General features: G+C 41.7%; 1 protein-coding gene across 1 annotated transcript in view; it reads right to left on the bottom strand.

Annotated features, from left to right (window-relative positions):
* Positions 1–2,190: 2,190 nt before the first annotated feature.
* Positions 2,191–18,752, bottom strand: part of LOC139412500 (AT-rich interactive domain-containing protein 5B-like) — a 62,950-nt gene continuing 46,388 nt past the window's right edge. The window contains exons 9-10 of the mRNA XM_071159278.1: positions 6,899–7,112; positions 2,191–6,475 (exon numbers count right to left, since the gene is read on the bottom strand). Of these exons, the coding sequence (XP_071015379.1) occupies positions 4,538–6,475; positions 6,899–7,112 (2,152 nt within the window). The 3' untranslated portion in view covers positions 2,191–4,537. The remainder of the gene's footprint in view (positions 6,476–6,898; positions 7,113–18,752) is intronic.

Raw genomic sequence — 18,752 nt, 5'->3', positions numbered from 1 at the left:
TTGTAGATGTATCATTATTGTTCCAAATAATTAGCCATTTATTTAGCCGTTAGCACTTGTTTAGTAGTTAGGCTAGCATTTGCTAAAATACACAGGATTTCAAAGCACCATGCCGTTTGTCATTTTTTTTTTTTTTTTTTAATGCGTATTCGTTAACAATATTTGGTGAAATATGTCTAAAGTTAATGGTTGTACTAGAGATTTCTGATTTGTTATTGTTAAATGCGTATTGTTGATGGTCTGTGTAGCCCTAACGTATTCGATTATCTTGTTTCCCTCTCGTATACTGTAAGATAACTAACGGTCTTTGATGTTGTGGATTAAAATCCATTTCTACTACTTAAAAAAAAAACTTTAACTTTCTTTGTTGATTTGGTCCAACTAATGCTTAATGTGAGCTTTGACTTTAGCCTGCTGACGGTCTTGTGCCATTTCTAAATGTAAAAACTAGAGGAATTCTGGCAAATTAGTTCGCAATGAGCCATGCCCAAACTTGCATATACCCTGACTGCGTGCAATGAGCAAGAGCAATGAGCAAGAGAAGTGACAATTTCACCAGGTTAATATTGCCTGCTCCCGGGTGGCGCAGTGGTTAAGGGCGCTCTACTGCAGCGCCAGCCGGCGCCCAGGCTCTGTCGTAACCGGCCGCGACCGGGAGGTCCGTGGGGCGACTCACAATTGGCCTAGCGTCGTCCGGGTTAGGGAGGGCTTGGTCGGTAGGGATGTCCTTGTCTCATCGCGCACCAGCGACTCCTGTGGCGGGCCGGGCGCAGTGCGGCTAAGGTTGCCAGGTGCACAGTGTTTCCTCCGACACATTGGTGCGGCTGGCTTCCGGGTTGGATGCGCGCTGTGTTAAGAAGCAGTGCGGCTGGTTGGGTTGTGTATCGGAGGACGCATGACTTTCAACCTTCGTCTCTCCCGAGCCGTCTCCCGATAAGACAAGATAATAGCTACTACAACAATTGGATACCATGAAATTGGGGAGAAAAAGGGGTAAAAATGCAAAAAATAAATATTGCCTGCTAACCTGGATTTCTTTTAGATAAATATGCAGGTTTAAAATATGTATTGATTTTAAGAAAGGCTTGGTTAGGTACAGTCGTCCAACGATTGTGCTTTTTTCGCAAATGCGCTTTTGTTAAATCATCCCCCTGCGTTGCATCGATTATATGCAACGCAGGACACGCTAGATAAACAAGTAATATCATCAACCATGTGTAGTTATAACTAGTGATTATGATTGATTGTTTTTTATAAGATAGGTTTAATGCTAGCTAGCAACTTACCTTGGCTTCTACTGCATTCGCGGAACAGGCAGGCTCCTCGTGGAGTGCAATGAGAGGCAGGTGGTTAGAGCGTTGGACTAGTTAATTGTAAGGTTGCAAGATTGGATCCCGAGCTGATAAGGTGAAAATCTGTCGTTCTGCCCCTGAACAAGGCAGTTCACCCACCGTTCCTAGGCCGTCATTGAAAATAAGAATGTGTTCTTAACTGACTTGCCTAATTAAATAAAGTTATTTAAAAAATCGGCGCCATTCCGATTAATCGGTTGACCTCTAGTAAAAACTAGTAACCAAAACATCCTCCATCATAGTGCAGTTGTACCAGGAGATGGCGGTAACACCTTAAGCAGGCTAAGCACATCCACATACTGCAGCAAATGCTGTATAATCAGTTGTGGGTAACGTGACTCAAATCACTTTTAGAAAGGGCAGACTCACTGACGTAACATTGCATATAACTATCTGCTATAAATGACCACTGCTGTCCTTTTTAATGTGAATAATACTGCTTGTCCTAGATAACACCCAATATCAGCTAATACCATTCTAATATAAGGACACTTCATCACTCCCTAATCAGACCTAGGTACGGTCTGTACTTTTATAAATATCTAAAATATCTTGAAAACGTATTACCAGTCTGCATACAGCCACTATTAATGGAAACACAAAACCTTTATTGTAATTTTTAGGAACCTTCTGTTCCAGACATACTGTCAGCAAATTGCATTAAGATGTTATGAGTATGACCCAACACTGGTAAAATGCCTTGGAATAGATTTGTAGTTGGGTCTACATGACATTTCAATATTTCACAATGAATCTTCTTAGGAAATGAGTTCCATTTCCCAATCCCACCCATCTGTGGTATAGTACCACCACAATTAAGGGGAGAAAGACATTCGTAGATAGTAAAATATTTTAATTAAATATACAGAGGATCATATAATACAAAATGTTTTTCTTGTTTGCCAGCTGAATCATTGGTAAACAGATGGCACATAGTATCAAAAACACTTTAAAGAAGAACAACATGGAAACAATGTGGAAAACAAGAACACAAAACAAGCAAATAAAAAAATGTCCTAACTTTAGTGTTCAGATCTAAATGTAAGGTGACCTGTGACATCTAGATTGTGTAACCAGCTGTATGCATTTATACTATTTACAGATTATAACATATTACACATGATAACAGACAGTCAAAAGTATTTACATTATTAAAAAGTCAGACATAGAAAGATGCCAGAGAATAGATTTGAACGTTATTAAGGAACTTAAACGTCACTTACTGACGCTGCTGAGGCAAACATGACATTAAGAGCATGTAATTGTGAATGAATGTTTATCTTAAAGGAAAAGAATTCCACCCAAAAACTATATTTTGCTATTTGTTTCATTAGTCCATTGTTGATATAGTCCCAAAATGTTTTGCATTTCAGCAATCAAGTTTTCAAGATGTATAACGTTAAGAATACAGAAATACGCAGCAGCATATGATGTGAAATAGATCGGAACGGCTGTATTTCTGTATCCTGCAAGTTGTATATCTTGAAAACCTGATTGCTGACATGCAAAACATGTATATATCAAAAAGTATATCAACAATGGACTAATGAAACAAATACCAAAATATAGTTTTTGGGTGGAGTTTTCCTATAAGTGTCTGCTCAATCTCAGTCGATTGGCTTTAAAACAAATTTAAACAGCAAATGTGTTACCTATATTTCACATGTTCCAAATACCCATTAAAAGCAGTTATGATGGTTGTTAACCCAGACCAGGTGCTATTATTCCTCGGGCGCTACACGCTGCCTTTTGATCACTATGTCTGGCAGTGGCACATAAATCTATTATAGTAGCCATTCTCTACACCAGTGCTTAACTATCCCTGTGCTAAACGGTAACTATAGTACTATACAATTACAGTCCAATGAGTTTGCACTGCAATGTGATGATAGAATGGAACCTTATAACTGTAATAATAATAGATTTATTTTATATAGCGCTTTCCATTATACAGATAATCTCAAATACGCTTAAAAACAAAAAACTAAAGTACATGCAGTTCTTGGGCTGGACAATGGTCTTCAACTGAGGCTGGCGCGTCCAGGCCACATCCAACTCCGGTGGGCTGCACATACTGTAGGCCAAGCCTACAACAGTCTCCTGAAAGTCAGTCATGATAGAGAACTAGTGCTGCAACCCCTAATCGAAGATTAAGAAAGGCACAGATATTCACAAAGCAATAATCTACAAGACACATTCGTATTTATCATGCATTATGCTGTTGAATGAAGGAGGCGCAGTAAACAGCCTTAGACCAGTGATGTTTCAGAGCTATGTCAAGATAAGAGCTGTCAGATGTCACAGTAGGCAGCATCAGTGACTCATGTTAAGCGCAGTATAAATACCTTCTGTTCAATATATTAATGTATCTGGGTCACTTTCCCACCTCTCAAGGGTCAACAAAACATTTTGAGAGAATGTTCCTGACAAACGATATGACTTGCCTTAAAAACAACTGATGAAAAACGTCAAATGTGGTTTCTTCACAGCTTGGGTGTTCTGATGAAAATGAGCTGTTATCTACATACAATACCTCAGCACCTTGTGGTTTTGTACAGCACCTTGTTTTAACACAGTCATTTCTAAGACGTGTAGTGGTCTAATACATGAACACAAACAGGCCACAGCACCACACTAGAGAGCTGTAAACAGATCCAGAACATTGATTGAAGGTGGAGTAGCCGAATGCTTAACAGTTGCATGAACTTTTCCGATGGTAAATCTTGTGAAAATAGTTTATTTTAGATAGTCCCCTCATTTTTTAAAGTGTTTCAACCTGATAAAAATCCCCAGAACACATTTGGAGGATGAAGTTGTCGCATTGCAGTGATTTGGAATCCAATCCTTTGGAGTCCCAGCAAATATGATTATCCCCCTGACATGCATGCCAATGGCTTTTCTCTGTCTCCCTCCACACTCAAAGATAATAAGAACCTGACTGTTGAGTGAGAGAAACAACCTGGTTGGTGAACACAAACACTACATAGAGTGCAAATTTATCCAAAGTAACTAAGTGGTGATACAGTGCAAAAAAACACAAAAATACACAAAAATGGAACTGTGTGCCTGACTAAAGAGTTAATCCACCATCTACAGTTAATCAGTGTTGTCATGCTTACTGAAGAATAGAACACTAGATCCACTGTCCCAGGGTGAGACGGTTAAGCTCCACGTGGGTCCGTCTGTTAGAGTCTGGTGCTGGGGTGCATGGAGGACAGCTGTGGGTGGGTGAGGGTGGACAGGGGGTACAGGTGGTGCAGGAGGTCCCCGTACAGGGCCGCCCCCCCAGGGTGCCTGTAGAAGTGATGAGGGCTGGGCTGTGAGGCCATCAACTGCCTCTGTAGCATCATGGAGTGGAAGGCTAGCGGAGGGACCAGAGGGGACACGGCTGTCTGGCTCTTCAGGTACTGGAGGTTGTGATGGAGGGCGTCCTGCATCCCGGGGTACATCCCTGGGTAGAAGGGCGCGTGGGGAGGGTAGGTGTGGCCATCGGGAATGTGGCTGTGGAGGTGGAAGTGGACGGCGTGCGCCGGTTCGGCTGATTTGAGCTCCTCTCCCTGTGGGTCGCCTCGGCGGACAGAGCCGGCGGGGTGCATGGGGGTCACCACTCGCACCTTGCGGTCTGGCACCCCCTCATTCTCTAGTTCCCCCAGGCTTCTCTTACTGGGTCTAGAGGCACCAACAGCCTCAGCGTGGCTTTTAGGGTTGAAGAAGGGCTGAAGGGGTTCCAGGTGTTTGGTGCTAGATATAGTCATCGGAGGGACTCTGCACGCTTTGGGGTGACAGTCTAAACTCTGGTGCACCATGGGATACGGGAGGCCACAGAAAGAGGGCTTTGTGACAGACATCCTTTGAGAGACAGGCTTGGAAATACTGAAATCTCGAGGTTCCTCTTCCATTGGTCTATCCCCATGTGTTTGTGTCCTCTCAGAGAAGTGGGGAGCTCTGTAAGTCAAATATTCTCTGTCAGAATTGTTTGAGGAGAATACCTCGCTGCTCTGGCGTTCCCTGATAAAATGTCCATGTTTGTCTCTGTTGGGATAACTGTCCATTCGCTCTTGACTCAGACAGTTCTCTGTCTGCCGGTAGAGGTTGTGTAAGTGAGGGGAGGAGTAGCAGTCACCTGCGTAGCCTGGTGGTGCCTGACTGGGCTGCTGCTGCATCCGTGTCTCCCCTGCGTTCTCCTCTCCATCCTGGGTCTCAGTCCTGTGGAGGTAGGGGTGCCAGGGGGGGTGGAGCTGGGGCTGGAAGTGGCTCACTCTGCAAGTGAAGGGCTCAGACAAATCCCCCAGAGGACTCCTCTCTTGCTGGGGTTTGATGCTCTGGGCGTGCTGGATGACAGAAGGCCTGAAGACAGGAGCCATCTCTGGGCTATCCGGCAGGGAGTCCTGCCTCAGTTTCACCACCTCTTCAACACAACTGTCGCTCACATCACCCACGCTGGCTGACGGAGTGGGAGGAGGAAGAGGAAGAGGAGGGGAACTGAATGAGTAATGATTTGTCTCACAGACTTGGGAGAGGAGCTTCTTCTTGGCTAGTGGGGACATGACCCCCAGGTTGTCCTTTGAGTACGCTGTTGGCATGGGCATGTGACACTGATTAATCTCTTTGTTTTTACTGGGGGAGTCCTGTTTGTCTGTGATTAGCTCTGTGGAGTACTGCTGCAGTGGGGGTGGGCTCTGCTTACACATGGGCAGCACCTTCCCCACCCTCCCACCATGTCCATAACTGAGACTGTCTGTGTCTTTAGTTACCGGAATGTCAGGATTGCTTGGGTCAGGTAGACTGCTATACCCAGGCTTACTGTTGTTGTCCCAGTGGTATGGATATGGGGTCTTAGACAGGGTTCCATCAGCTTGGTCCCTTTGCTCAGGGTTGAGTTTGTCTGACTGTGGCTGTTGGGGATGTCTCCACTCGGACAGTGGAGACAGTTCACTGTGGAGGACAGGTGTAGCTCTGTGGCAGTCTGTGTTGGGGGGATTCAGTCGCAAAGGTTCCTCCTCGCTCACTGTCTCCTCTTTCTTCAGGGTGAGTTGTAACTCCTCCTCTTCAGGCTCTTCTCTGGGCAGAGGATCCTGCTTCATGGCTGCTGGCTCCTGGTTGTCCCCTTTCTTCTCAGATACCTTAGTGGGAAAACACATGCCATACTGTTATTACTTTTTGTGTGTACTTTTTACTCCTTTTTCTCCTGAATTTCGTGATATCCAATTGGTACAGTCTTGTCCCATCGCTGCAACTCCCGTACGGACTAGGGAGAGGCGAATGTCGAGAGCCATGCTTACTCTGAAACACGATCTTGACACACTGCTCGCTTAACCCGTGTGACACAGCCTGGGATCGATACCGGGGCTGTAGTGACAACTCAAGAATTGCAATGCAGTGCCTTAGACAACTGCGCAACTCGGGAGGCCTCCATACTGTTATTCGATACATAGACATGATGCGTGTGTGATGTTAGCATATGTTATCTTTTCTAAGAAAGAGTGTGTGTGAACCAGTGTTTGTGAGAGCCTGAGACAGACGGACAGAAAACTAGTGGGACTGACCTGTGAGAGCTCCTGGCTTTTTGCAGTGTCCCCTCTCTCCCTCTTCTTCCTGGCCCCCTGCCTCTGGTGTAGTCCACCTTTAGGTCGTTTCGCTGTGACCCCTTTGTGTTTGGCACCCCCCTCTTGGGCTCCATGCTCCTGTTTTTTGGGTTTTGCTGAGGGGAGGGGTTTGTCTTCCTCTCCTTTGGTGTGCCTCTCGTAAGGTAGGAGGAGCCTGGAAAGGTCAGAGTGGAAGAGACTGAGTTAACCTAAATCTGACACAAAGTTAATATGGATTTATCACCTCTTACCCTGCCCATGTAGCTGCAACATAACATGTCTAAAAAGCAACAAGTCTTTAAAGATTCATGTTCTTTTAAAATGCAAACCATCATAGGTCTGGGAATAAGAAAATCAATCAATTTATAAGATAACTCCCCCACACAGTAATGAAAAGCTCCAACTTATATTGGAAGAGGACATTCGCTCTAGGAAGTTATATTAAGATTAAATGGATACTTTGGGATTTTGAGATCAATGAGGCCCTTTATCTACTTCCCCAGAGTCAGATGAACTCGTGGATACCATTTTTACCCCCTTTTTCTCCCCAATTTCGTGATTATGATCTTGTCTCATCGATGCAACTCCCCAACGGGCTCGGGAGAGGCAAAGGTCGAGTCATGCGTGCTCCGAAACATGACCCGCCAAACACCCGCTCGCTTAACCAGGAAGCCAGCTGCACCAATGTGTCGGAGGAAACACCGTTCAACTGACCACCGAAGTCAGCCTGCATGCGCCCAGCCCACCAGAAGGAGTCGCTAAAGCGCAATGAGCCAAAAAGCCTCCCCGGCCAAACCCTCCCCTAACGACACTGGGCCAATTGTGCGCCGCCCTATGGAATTCCCGGCCACAGCCAGTAACGACTCCCAGGCTGTAGTGACGCCACAACACTGCGTTGCAGTGCCTTAGACCGCTGCGCCACTCGGGAGGCTAAAGATGAATGTTTAAATGCAAACCATCATAGGTCTGGGAATAAGAAAATAAATCCATTTATAAGATAACTCCCCCACACAGTAAGGAAAAGCTCCAACTTATATTGGAAGAGGACATTCGCTCTAGGAAGTTATATTAAGATTAAATGGATACTTCGGGATTTTGAGATCAATGAGGCCCTTTATCTACTTCCCCAGAGTCAGATGAACTCGTGGATACCATTTTTATGTCTCTGCGTCCAGTTTGAAGGGAGTTGCTAACTAGTGTTAGCATAATGCTAACAGTTATTACTTCCAGTTATTGCACTAACGCTAGTTATCATTGGCTTGCGAAACTACCTCAAACTTAATACTGGACACAGAGACATAAAAATGCTATCCATGAGTTCATCTGACTGGAGAAATAGATAAAGGGCCTCATTGACAAAATCCCAAAGTATCCCTTTACCAGAGATGCTAGGCCTACAACTGTGGCGTAGACAAAGACACATAACTTTAACTTCAACCTTCATTTTGACACTTGACTGACCATAGTACACAGTGGTGGTGGATGTGAGTCAGTTAGCATAGACTAGAGAGCATGCTGCAACGCAGAGCTGGTATGTGCTGAGAGAGCTGGGGAGCCAACTAACACCTGGCACTGAGCCAGCAGATGAGGCAAGGCAGAGGCCCCCAGTCAGGGCTTGTTAATCTTTACATCACATTACCGTGGAAACAGTTAACACACTACAGCTGCTAGACTAGAGTAACTAAAGAACCATCCATTCTGACTGAGCTGTGCTGTTGATGAGACTAATTACAGGGTGGATTGTGACATGAAGGGGGCTATTATTACCAAGATCTTATCAAATGTGTGAAACAAAATATGGACCAACATAAATACTGAGAAAAACATGTTGAATAATACTGTACAGGTGGAACACCACAAAACAGAGTATCAAATATTGAAAAGAGCAATATAGCAACCAGTGATGGAATGTTCAATATTATTTGGAAAGCCTCGCCCATAACTTTAAGGCCAGCTATTATAATAACAATCCAAATGCTATTTGGAAATAACTTCTCAAACCTTCTCAAGGCATAGAATTATTCTCATGTGTGCACATAAAGTTGTTGCTCAATTTCCTCTTTAAGGGACATTGTGGTAGAACAAACCAGGAATCATGCATGAGTGGTTTGCTTCTTCTTCACAAAGAGAAATGCCTTTAAGAGTTGAAGTGGCTCAGTGGGAATTTTGTTATTTTTTCTACAAACCAAACTGCTGGCAGCAGAGGCAGTAAAACTACATTTCATACAGCTGGCACCAGGCCCCAGGCCAAGAAAGGAAATATACAATTAAATGTGACTTATTTGAAAGAGGGAGAGGGAGGAGAGAAGAAAGACAGATGTTAATGTAGAGAAACAATTATTCACCATAAACCACTGCACCGTTGAGAAATAATGTGGTGAACTCGACGTGACTAACTATATAAATAGGGTGAGGAAAATAGTGAGTAATTTCATATACACACTGTCGAGCTGCTCTCACGTTTCCAATCTGTGAGGATACCATCTGCTGTAAGATTGAATACCATGCCATGCTAAGTTTGGCACCTAGCAATACCAATTATAAATCAGTATCTATCGGCAGACATGGATGAGAATTACATAATCCGGCATTTTTGTGTTGGGAGATGAAGACCCATATCTGGGTAAGAACATGACTGCTTTTCCCTATATCACTTCTCAAGAATGCCATTGAGAGGTGAAGGTACCGTCCATACTGGTGTGGTTATCACACCTCGGTTGAACATTCTCCTAAAATCCATGTTACATCACACAAAGTGTTAAACTTAATATTCCAGACACAGTATCTTGTCATTTAAATTTTATTTGGAAAGTAACTAAAAATAACAATGTTCTTGTGGCACGACAGGATGCTTGATTATTTTCTGCTTCTCTGTTGCTGAACAGTTAACTATGAAGAGTCACACTATAAATAGCACCTGCTCTGTAAAAGACTCACTGAGAGAATAAGTACAGGGAGAGCATATAATATTCTCCTGATCACGTAATACAGTAATGGTAATACAATATGACTTATGTAATTTCCTGAAAGCAGGGTGCCTGGGACAGTCTACAATCGAGAGGCCATGAAAGGAATTCAGTCCGCTATGAAGGCTCTTTGGACAGTAATAGGTTACATTTATGTAAATATAGGGATTTCTCTTATATAAATCCTTGGTGGAGTTCAAAGCAGAAAATGCGTCTCAGAGGAACACTTCTAGTAATGAATATGACACACAATATCAAAATCAAATGCAAGGTATTTTCTTGCACACTAGAGGGCAGAAAGAGCACAACATGACAGACATGGAAAAGTCAATGAGGGAATAACTCAATGAGGGAACAAGAGCTTACATTTTGGCGAGGTCAATAAATACTTAACTTCCGGTTGTGGCTATTGAGCCTTTCTTTACATGAGCAGCCATTTTCCATGATGTTCATAGTACATTCCAGTATGCAACCTAACCAGTAATAAAAAATACAAAAGTTAAATAGGCAAAAGAGGCAGACAGGTCTTTCTCTTTCATATTGGAATGTAATTAGGCTACAACTACATTTCTTAATATAATGTAGGCCTATTATTGTAAGATTCTTTGGAAATCAATACAATTGTAATTCAGTGACAAATTAAATGAAGCATGTGCGTCCCATTAAAATAATGGATTTCCATGCCAAACAAGCAACTAAGCAATAACATAATGTTTGTACTAACAACAAGCTGGTCTTTCATCTGAGTTAAAGGGGGATTGGTTTGTGGAATCCAGGAAAGGCCAAGTCACCAAAGTGGTGGAAAACCCCTGCAGACTATTCCATTAAGTACTTTTCCTGGTGATGAAATTCATTTGAGCTGGCGCTCTGTTTATTTCAGAGGCTTTCTTAAAGGCCCAGAGCAGCCAAAAACATGATTTTATATATGTGTTTTACATATACAGAACAGTCAAAAGTTTGGACACACCTACTCATTCAAGGGTTTTTCTTTATTTTGTTTTACTATTTTCTACAATGTAGAATAACAGTGAAGCCATCAAAACTATGAAATAACACACACAGAATCAAGTAGTAACCAAAAAAGTGTTAACTTTTTGACAGGGGGCAGTATTTTCACGTCAGGATGAAATGCATGCCCAAATTCAACTGCCTGCTACTTATCCCCAGAAGATAAGATATGCATACAATTAGTATATTTGGATAGAAAACACTCTGAAGTTTCTAAAATGGCTTGAATCCTGTCTGTGAGTATAACATCACTTATTTAGCAGGCAAAACCCTGAGGACAAACCATTCAGATTTTTTGTTGTTGTTGAGGTCCCTCTCTTTTCAATGAGTTTTCATTGGCAATCCATTTCTAAGGGACCTTCTTGCAGTTCCTATCGCTTCCACTGGATGTCAACAGTCTTTAGAAATTGGTTGTGGTTATTCCTTTGTGTAATGAAGAAGTATGGCCATCTTGAACGAGGGTCACTTGAAGTGTACTGTTAGATAGAGGCACGTGACCAGAAAGCATGCTACAGTTTGTTTTCTTCCTGTATTGAACACAGATCATCCCGTCTTCAATTTTATCGATTATTTACATTAAAAAATACCTAAAGTTGTATTACAAAAGTAGTTTGAAATGTTTTGGCAAAGGTTACAGGTAACTTTTGAGATATTTTGTAGTCACGTTGCGTAAGTTGGAACCAGTGTTTTTCAGAAATTGCAGCCATCCCATTTGGTTTGCACATAGTGGGACTATCATTTGTTTTACAACAGGACAATGACCCAACACACCTCCAGGCTGTGTAAGGGCTATTTGACCAAGAAGGAGAGTGATGGAGTGCTGTATCAGATGACCTGGCCTCCACAATCACCCAACATCAACACAATTGAAATGGTTTGGGATGAGTTGGACCGCAGAGTGATGGAAATGCAGCCAACAAGGATTCAGCATTGTGGGAACTCCTTCAAGATGGTTGGGAAAGCATTCCAGGTGAAGCTGGTTGAGAGAATGCCAAGAGTGTGCAAAGCTGTCGTCAAGGCAACGGTGGCTACTTTGAAGAATCTAAAATCGAAACTAAATTTTCATTTGTTTAGCACTGTTTTGGTTACTACATGATTCCATATGTGTTATTTTATAGTTTTGATGTCTTTACTATTATTCTATTCTTGCGTAAAAGCATAGTTTGGGGTCTCTTAGAAATGTCCTTGTTTTTGAAAGAAAAGCTTTTTTTTTGTCTACTAAATTAACATAACATTGATCAGAAATACAGTGTAGGCATTGTTAATGTTGTAAATGACTATTGTAGCTGGAAACGGCTGATCTTTAATGGAATATCTACATAGGCATACAGAGGCCCATTATCAGCAACCATCACTCCTGTGTTCCAATGGCACGTTGTGTTAGCTAATCCAAGTTTATCATTTTAAAGGGCTAATTTATCATTAGAAAACCCTTTTGCAATTATGTTAGCAAAATGGTTGTCCTGATTAAAGAAGCAATAAAAACTGGCCTTCTTTAGACTAGTTGAGTATCTGGAGCATCAGCATTTATGGGTTCGATTACAGGCTCAAAATGGCCAGAAACAAAGTACTTTCTTCTGAAACTCGTCAGTCTACTCTTGTTCTGAGCAATGAAGGCTATTCCATGCAAGATATTGCCAAAAAACTGAAGATCTCATACAACGCTGTGTACTACTCCCTTCACAGAACAGCGCAAACTGGCCCTAACCAGAATAGAAAGAGGAGTGGGAGGCCCCAGTGCACAACTGCGCAAGAGGACAAGTACATTAGAGTATCTAGTTTGAGAAACAGACGCCACACAAGTCCTCAACTGGCAGCTTCATTAAATAGTACCCGCAAAACACCAGTCTCAACATCAACAGTGAAGAGGCGACTCCGGGATGCTGGTCTTGTAGGCAGTGTTCCTCTGTCCAGTGTCTGTGATCTTTTGCCCATCTTAATCTTTTCTTTTTATTGGCCAGTCTGAGATATGGCTTTTTCTTTGGAACTCTTCCTAGAAGGCCAGCATCCTGGAGTCGCCTCTTCACTGTTGACGATGAGACGGGTGTTTTGCAGGTACTATTTAATGAAGCTGCCAGTTGAGGACTGGCCATTTTGAGTCTGTAATCAAATCAAATCGAACCCACAAATGCTGATGTTCCAGATACTCAACTAGTCTAAAGAAGGCCAGTTTTATTGCTTCTTTAATCAGAACAACAGTTTCAGCTGTGCTAACATAATTGAAAATGGTCTTCTAATGATCAATTAGCCTTTTAAAATGTCCTTTACAACATTAACAATGTCTACACTGTATTTCTGATCAATTTGATGTAATTTTAATGTCCTTGTTTTTTTTATTTTCTTTAAAAAACAAGGACATTTCTAAGTGACCCCAATCTTGTGAGAATTCAAAACATTAAGAACACTCTTTCCATGACATAGTCTAACCAGGTGAAAGCTATGATCCCTTATTGATGTCACTTGTTAAATCCACTTCAATCAGTGTAGATGAACGGGAGAAGACAGGTTAAAGAATGATCTTTAAGCCTTGAGACAATTGAGACATGGATTGTGTATGTGTGACATTCAGAGGGTGAATGGGCAAGACAAAATATTTAAGTGCCTTTGAACAGGGTATGGTAGTAAGTGCCAGGCGCACCGGTCAATAATGTCAAGAACTGCAACGTTGCTGAGTTTTTCATTATCAACATTTTCCAGTGTGTATCAAGAATGGTCCACCATCCAAAGAACATCAAGCCAACTTGACAAAACTGTGAAATAAACTGGGTGGTTCGAGCCCTGAATGCTGATGGGCTGATAGCCGTGGTATATCAAACGTATAACAAGGGTATGACAAAACATTTCTGGTTACTGCTCTAATTACATTGGTAACCAGTTTATAATAGCAATATGGCACCTTGGGGGTTTGTGGTATATGGCCAATATACCACGGCTAAGGGCTGTATCCAGGCATTCCGTGTTGTGTCGTGCAGTAGAATAGCCCTTAGCCGTGGTATATTGGCCATATACCACACCACATCGTGCCTTATTGCTTAATTATACCATGTCATTATTGAATACTCCTTTTTGATTGGCTTGAAGGGCATTCTAGAGTGTGCATTATTTCAATATAATGCACGATAGATTTCAATGGCTATAGTTCATTTTTACAAGTTTTGTTTGCGCTGCTTTTGAAAGCAAAAGTCGAATTGAAAACAGTATTGCGTTTGCTGAATTTGATTTTCATAACAGTTTGGTTAGCTAAACTAGTCTGTTTGTTTGGATACCACGGCAACTACTGTAGCTACACTACATAGCCAAAAGTATGTGGACATCTGCTTGTCGAACATCTCATTCCAAAATCATGGGCATTAATATAGAGTTGGTCCCCCCTTCGCTGTCACAACAGCCTCCACTCTTCTGGGAAGGCTTTCAACTAGATGTTGGAACATTGCTGCAGGGACTTGCTACTATTCAGTCACAAGAGCATTAGTGAGGGGTTGGGTGATTAGGCCTGGCTCGCAGTCGGCGTTCCAATTCATCCCAAAGGTGTTCGATGGGGTTGAGGTCAGGTCTCTGTGCTTCAGAACTCGGTGGTCCTGTTCTGTGAGCTTGTGTGGCCTACCACTTTGCGGCTGAGCCGTTGTTTTCCTAGACGTTTCCACTTCACAAAAACAGCACTTACAGTTGACTGGGGCAGCTCTAGCAGGGAAGACATTTGACGAACTGACTTGTTGGAAAGGTGGCACGTTGAAAGTCACTGAGCTCTTCATTCTACTGCCAATGTTTTCCTATGGCGATTGCATGGCGGTGTGCTCAATTTTATACACCAATCAGCAACAGGTGTGGCTGAAATAGCCGAATCCACTAATTTGAAGAAGTGTTCACATACTTCACCTGGAATGCTTTTCCAACAATCTTGAAGGAGTTCCCACATATACTGAGCACATGTTAACTGCTTTTCCATCACTCTGCGGTCCAACTCATCCCAAACCATCTCAATTGGGTTGAGGTTTGGTGATTGTGGAGGCTAGGTCATCTGATGCAGCACTCCATCACTCTCCTTCTTGTTCAAATAGCCCTTACACAGCCTGGAGGTGTGTTGAGTCATTGTCCTGTTGAAAACAAATGATAGATCCACTAAGCGCAAACCAAATGGGATGGAGTATCACTGCAGAATGCTATAGTAGCCATGCTGGTTAAGTGTACCTTGAATTCTAAATAAATCACAGACAGTGTCACCAGCAAAGCACCCACACCATCACACCTCCCCCTCCATGCTTCACTGTGGGAACTACCCATGCGGAGATCATTCGTTCACTTACTCTGCGTCTCACAAAGACACAGCGGTTGGGAGCAAAAATCTCAAATTTGGACCCCTCAGACCAAAGGACAGATTTCCACCAGTCTAATGTCCATTGTTAGTGTTTCTTGGCCCAAGCAAGTCTCTTCTTCTTATTGGTATCCTTTAGTAGTGATTTTTGTTGTTGCAGTAAAATCGACCATGAAGGCCTGATTCACCATGTCTCCTCTGAACAGTTGATGTTAAGATGTCTGTTACTTGAACTCTGTGAAGCATTTATTTGGGCTGCAATTTCTGATGCTGGTAACTCTAATGAACTTATCCTCTGCAGCAGAGGTAACTCTGGGTATTCCTTTCCTGTGGCGGTCCTCATGAGACCCAGTTTCATCATAGCGCTTGATGCTTTTTGAGACTGTACTTGAAGAAACGTTCAAAGTTTTTGAAATTTTCCTGATTGACTTACCTTCATGTCTTAAAGTAATGATGGACTGTCATTTCTCTTTGCTTATTTGAACTGTTCTTGCCATTATATGTTCTTGGTCTTTTACCAAATAGGGCTATCTTCTATATACCATCCCTACCTTGTCACAACTGATTGGCCTTGACACAACTGATTGGCTCAAACGCATTAAAAAGGAAAGAAATTCCACAAATTAACTTTTAACAAGGCACACCTGTTATTTTAAATGCATTTCAGGTGACTACCTCATGAAACTGGTTGAGAGAATGCCAAGAGTGTGCAAAGCTGTCATTGAGGCAAAGGGTGGCTACTTTGAAGAATCTCAAATATAAAACACTTTTTTTGGTTACTACATGATTCCATATGTGTTGTTTCATAGTTTTGATGTCTTCAATGTTATTCTACAATGTAGAAAAATGTAAAAAAATAAAATAAAAAAAACCTGGAATGAGTAAGTGTGTCCAAACTTTTGACTGGTACTCTAGGTTAGAATAATACCCAAACAAATTGTGAAAAATATGATAATGCCCTTTTAGTGAAAGAGCTATTTGAAAAGACCGCCTGACAGTTCAGCCTGTTTTGGTCGGACGGAGTTTTGGCCTGCCTTGTGACATCACTAGACGGTAAATGAGTTAATAGATCAATAAGAAAGAGAGTTTCAAACCTCTCTGCCAACAGCAAGTTTTCAGTTTCCCCCTCCCCACTCACTCCCAGACAATCCTAGCTAAATAGTTGTTTGAGAAATTGCTCTTTTCTAAGAAACTATTTTTGTTTCTTTTTGAACATTTTAATTAAAAAACGATCACAGTAAGTAAGGTACTTAATTGTTACCAATACATGACTTTGAGATTTTTTTTAAAACTGCATTTGAACTTAAATTCGTTAAAGGAATCATATCTTGAGAGCTGATGGACAGGCCCATAGGCTGCCAAACAATTTATAGGAAATAATGATTTGTATTACAACCTCAGGAAGAGAAGGAGAAGCAAAAAAAAAATAATCCACATTCATCATCACCATGTGTTATGATTAGGCTGCTTCAAAGAACTGGCAAAACAATAACTCCTGTCTGTACAAATGCAAATATCGATCTTCAGAGCCAAATCACAGAGGGATAAACGGTCATTGTTCCCTCAGCTCGGGAAAGAGTTGGATCCAAAGCCTCTCTTTTGTCACTTCAAGTGATCCTGATTCACGCCGTTAAACAGGGCAGTGAAGGAATACTAAACTAGGGCCTTTTGTCCAGTCTAGAAATACCAGATCTAAAAGTGACCTTTACCATTCACCTAAGGCTAAACCGCATTAAACTGTACACAGCAAACCTTAATCATGACAGGTGCTGAGCAATGGACTGGTAAGTGTTTGGATTAACTGCTAGATACTGTATCATGTCTGCAGTTCACTATGTAGAATATTATGTTCTTTGATCCAATCTCAACATTAGGACCAGATTTATAATATGGTGAAAAGTATGTTCATCATTAAGTCCTATATCAAGAAATATCGAATTAACTGTTCCTAAGCCAAAGGCAAGAATGCAACAACAACAAATCCTCTGACTTGTTATCAGTATTTCTGATTGGCGCAAGTATGGCACCATTTGCAAGCCCCTAATTGCAAAAAGCACTAGGTTTAAAAGCCTAGAATATTTCATGTGGGTAAGTTATTTCTTTATTATGGCAGGTGGATGAGGGAGAGCAATCAAACGTCATTCATCTGAGTGCTATCACAGCTTAATCTGTCCCGTAGGTTTTTCCTATAGCTAGAAATTTAATCAGGCTGTTAAAGCAATGTGTCTATTTAAACTCTTGTGGTAAGATTCGTTACTAAATAATATGAACACCATGGCATAGCCAAAGAGACCAGTGTGTTGCATAGAGGAACTAGATGCAACGCTGAGCAAGGGCTGTATTTAGGATTGAGTCTACTCTAACATGATCCACGGGGTGGCGACTGGCCAAGTTTTTCCAATTTGTTATGAGCCTATACACTAAGGGATATATTTTCAATCTGAGGTGCAGCTTGAGTGAGTGCAGAGGCACACCAATACCACGAGGAATTCATGCAAGAATCAATAATATCGTCTGCAATGTATCCAAAAGAAACAAACCCTGCATCCAACCCAATAAATATTTACAATCTAGTGTGCACATCTGGTATTCATCAGTTAATAACTGAAATTAGCTGCTATATTAAAAAAGAATGAGTGGAATTCCTTGTTCTTTGTTATACTCGGTACAACCTCTGAGAAAATTATTCTCAATTGCCTCCACTGTTGCCATGGATATTTCCCCCCTGCAATTACATAAAAATGCCTATGCACGGCAGGCATTAATTCTGCATTAACACAGGAGCTATTAGAGTAACAACATGTACGGTATAAATGTACTGTTTCTGTAGCAGCAGCAGCAGCTCACATAGAAAGTGAGAGCTTAAATAACTAACGGCAGCTAAAAGGCATTGACCTGTATAATCAAAGAATTAGCATGAAGTGACATGCAGGGAGAGAATGCAGCAGTCTATTTCAAGGTTATTGATGCCATCTTTTCATGACCTCATTTTTAATTCAGGGAGCTGAGCTCTGACAGCTAATCTTCGGAAACGGTTTAAATAAATATCATTAAAGCTTTCCCAGCTGGAGCTTTAGACCTTGGGTTGGATGTTAAATATTGATTTTTCCCTTTAAGCTAATGAACAGTAGAATGGCTGCAATGAGCAACTTTCCAAATGACAAGTACCTCAGGTTATCTTGTGTTCTGTTCGTTTTATGTTCTCTACTGCCCGCTGCTCAACACCATAAATACAATCATTATTTCCATCTTTATCATTCAAAATAATGTCTCCAAGGCAACCGTTTCAGATGACTTCCATTGAAGAGGAAAATGGATAATGTGGATCATTTCAAATTAGAGTCAGGGCTTGGGGACATTCAAAGTCCCAAACAAAAGACCAAGATGAGCGCGTTCAGTTAATCTAGTGCAATTACAACCGAAATGTTCCAATACCAAATCAAAAGACGTTGGGAGAAATGCTGCATGCTCTAGTTTAAATCGCTCATTGTGTTTTCAACGCTGAGTAATCATTAAGAGAAATAAAAGA

Source organism: Oncorhynchus clarkii, chromosome 1, assembly GCF_045791955.1.
Source record: "Oncorhynchus clarkii lewisi isolate Uvic-CL-2024 chromosome 1, UVic_Ocla_1.0, whole genome shotgun sequence".
NCBI classification, from domain to species: domain Eukaryota; kingdom Metazoa; phylum Chordata; class Actinopteri; order Salmoniformes; family Salmonidae; genus Oncorhynchus; species Oncorhynchus clarkii.
The sequence above is the reverse complement of the archived record's forward strand: the minus strand, read 5'-3'. Positions and strand labels throughout refer to the sequence as shown.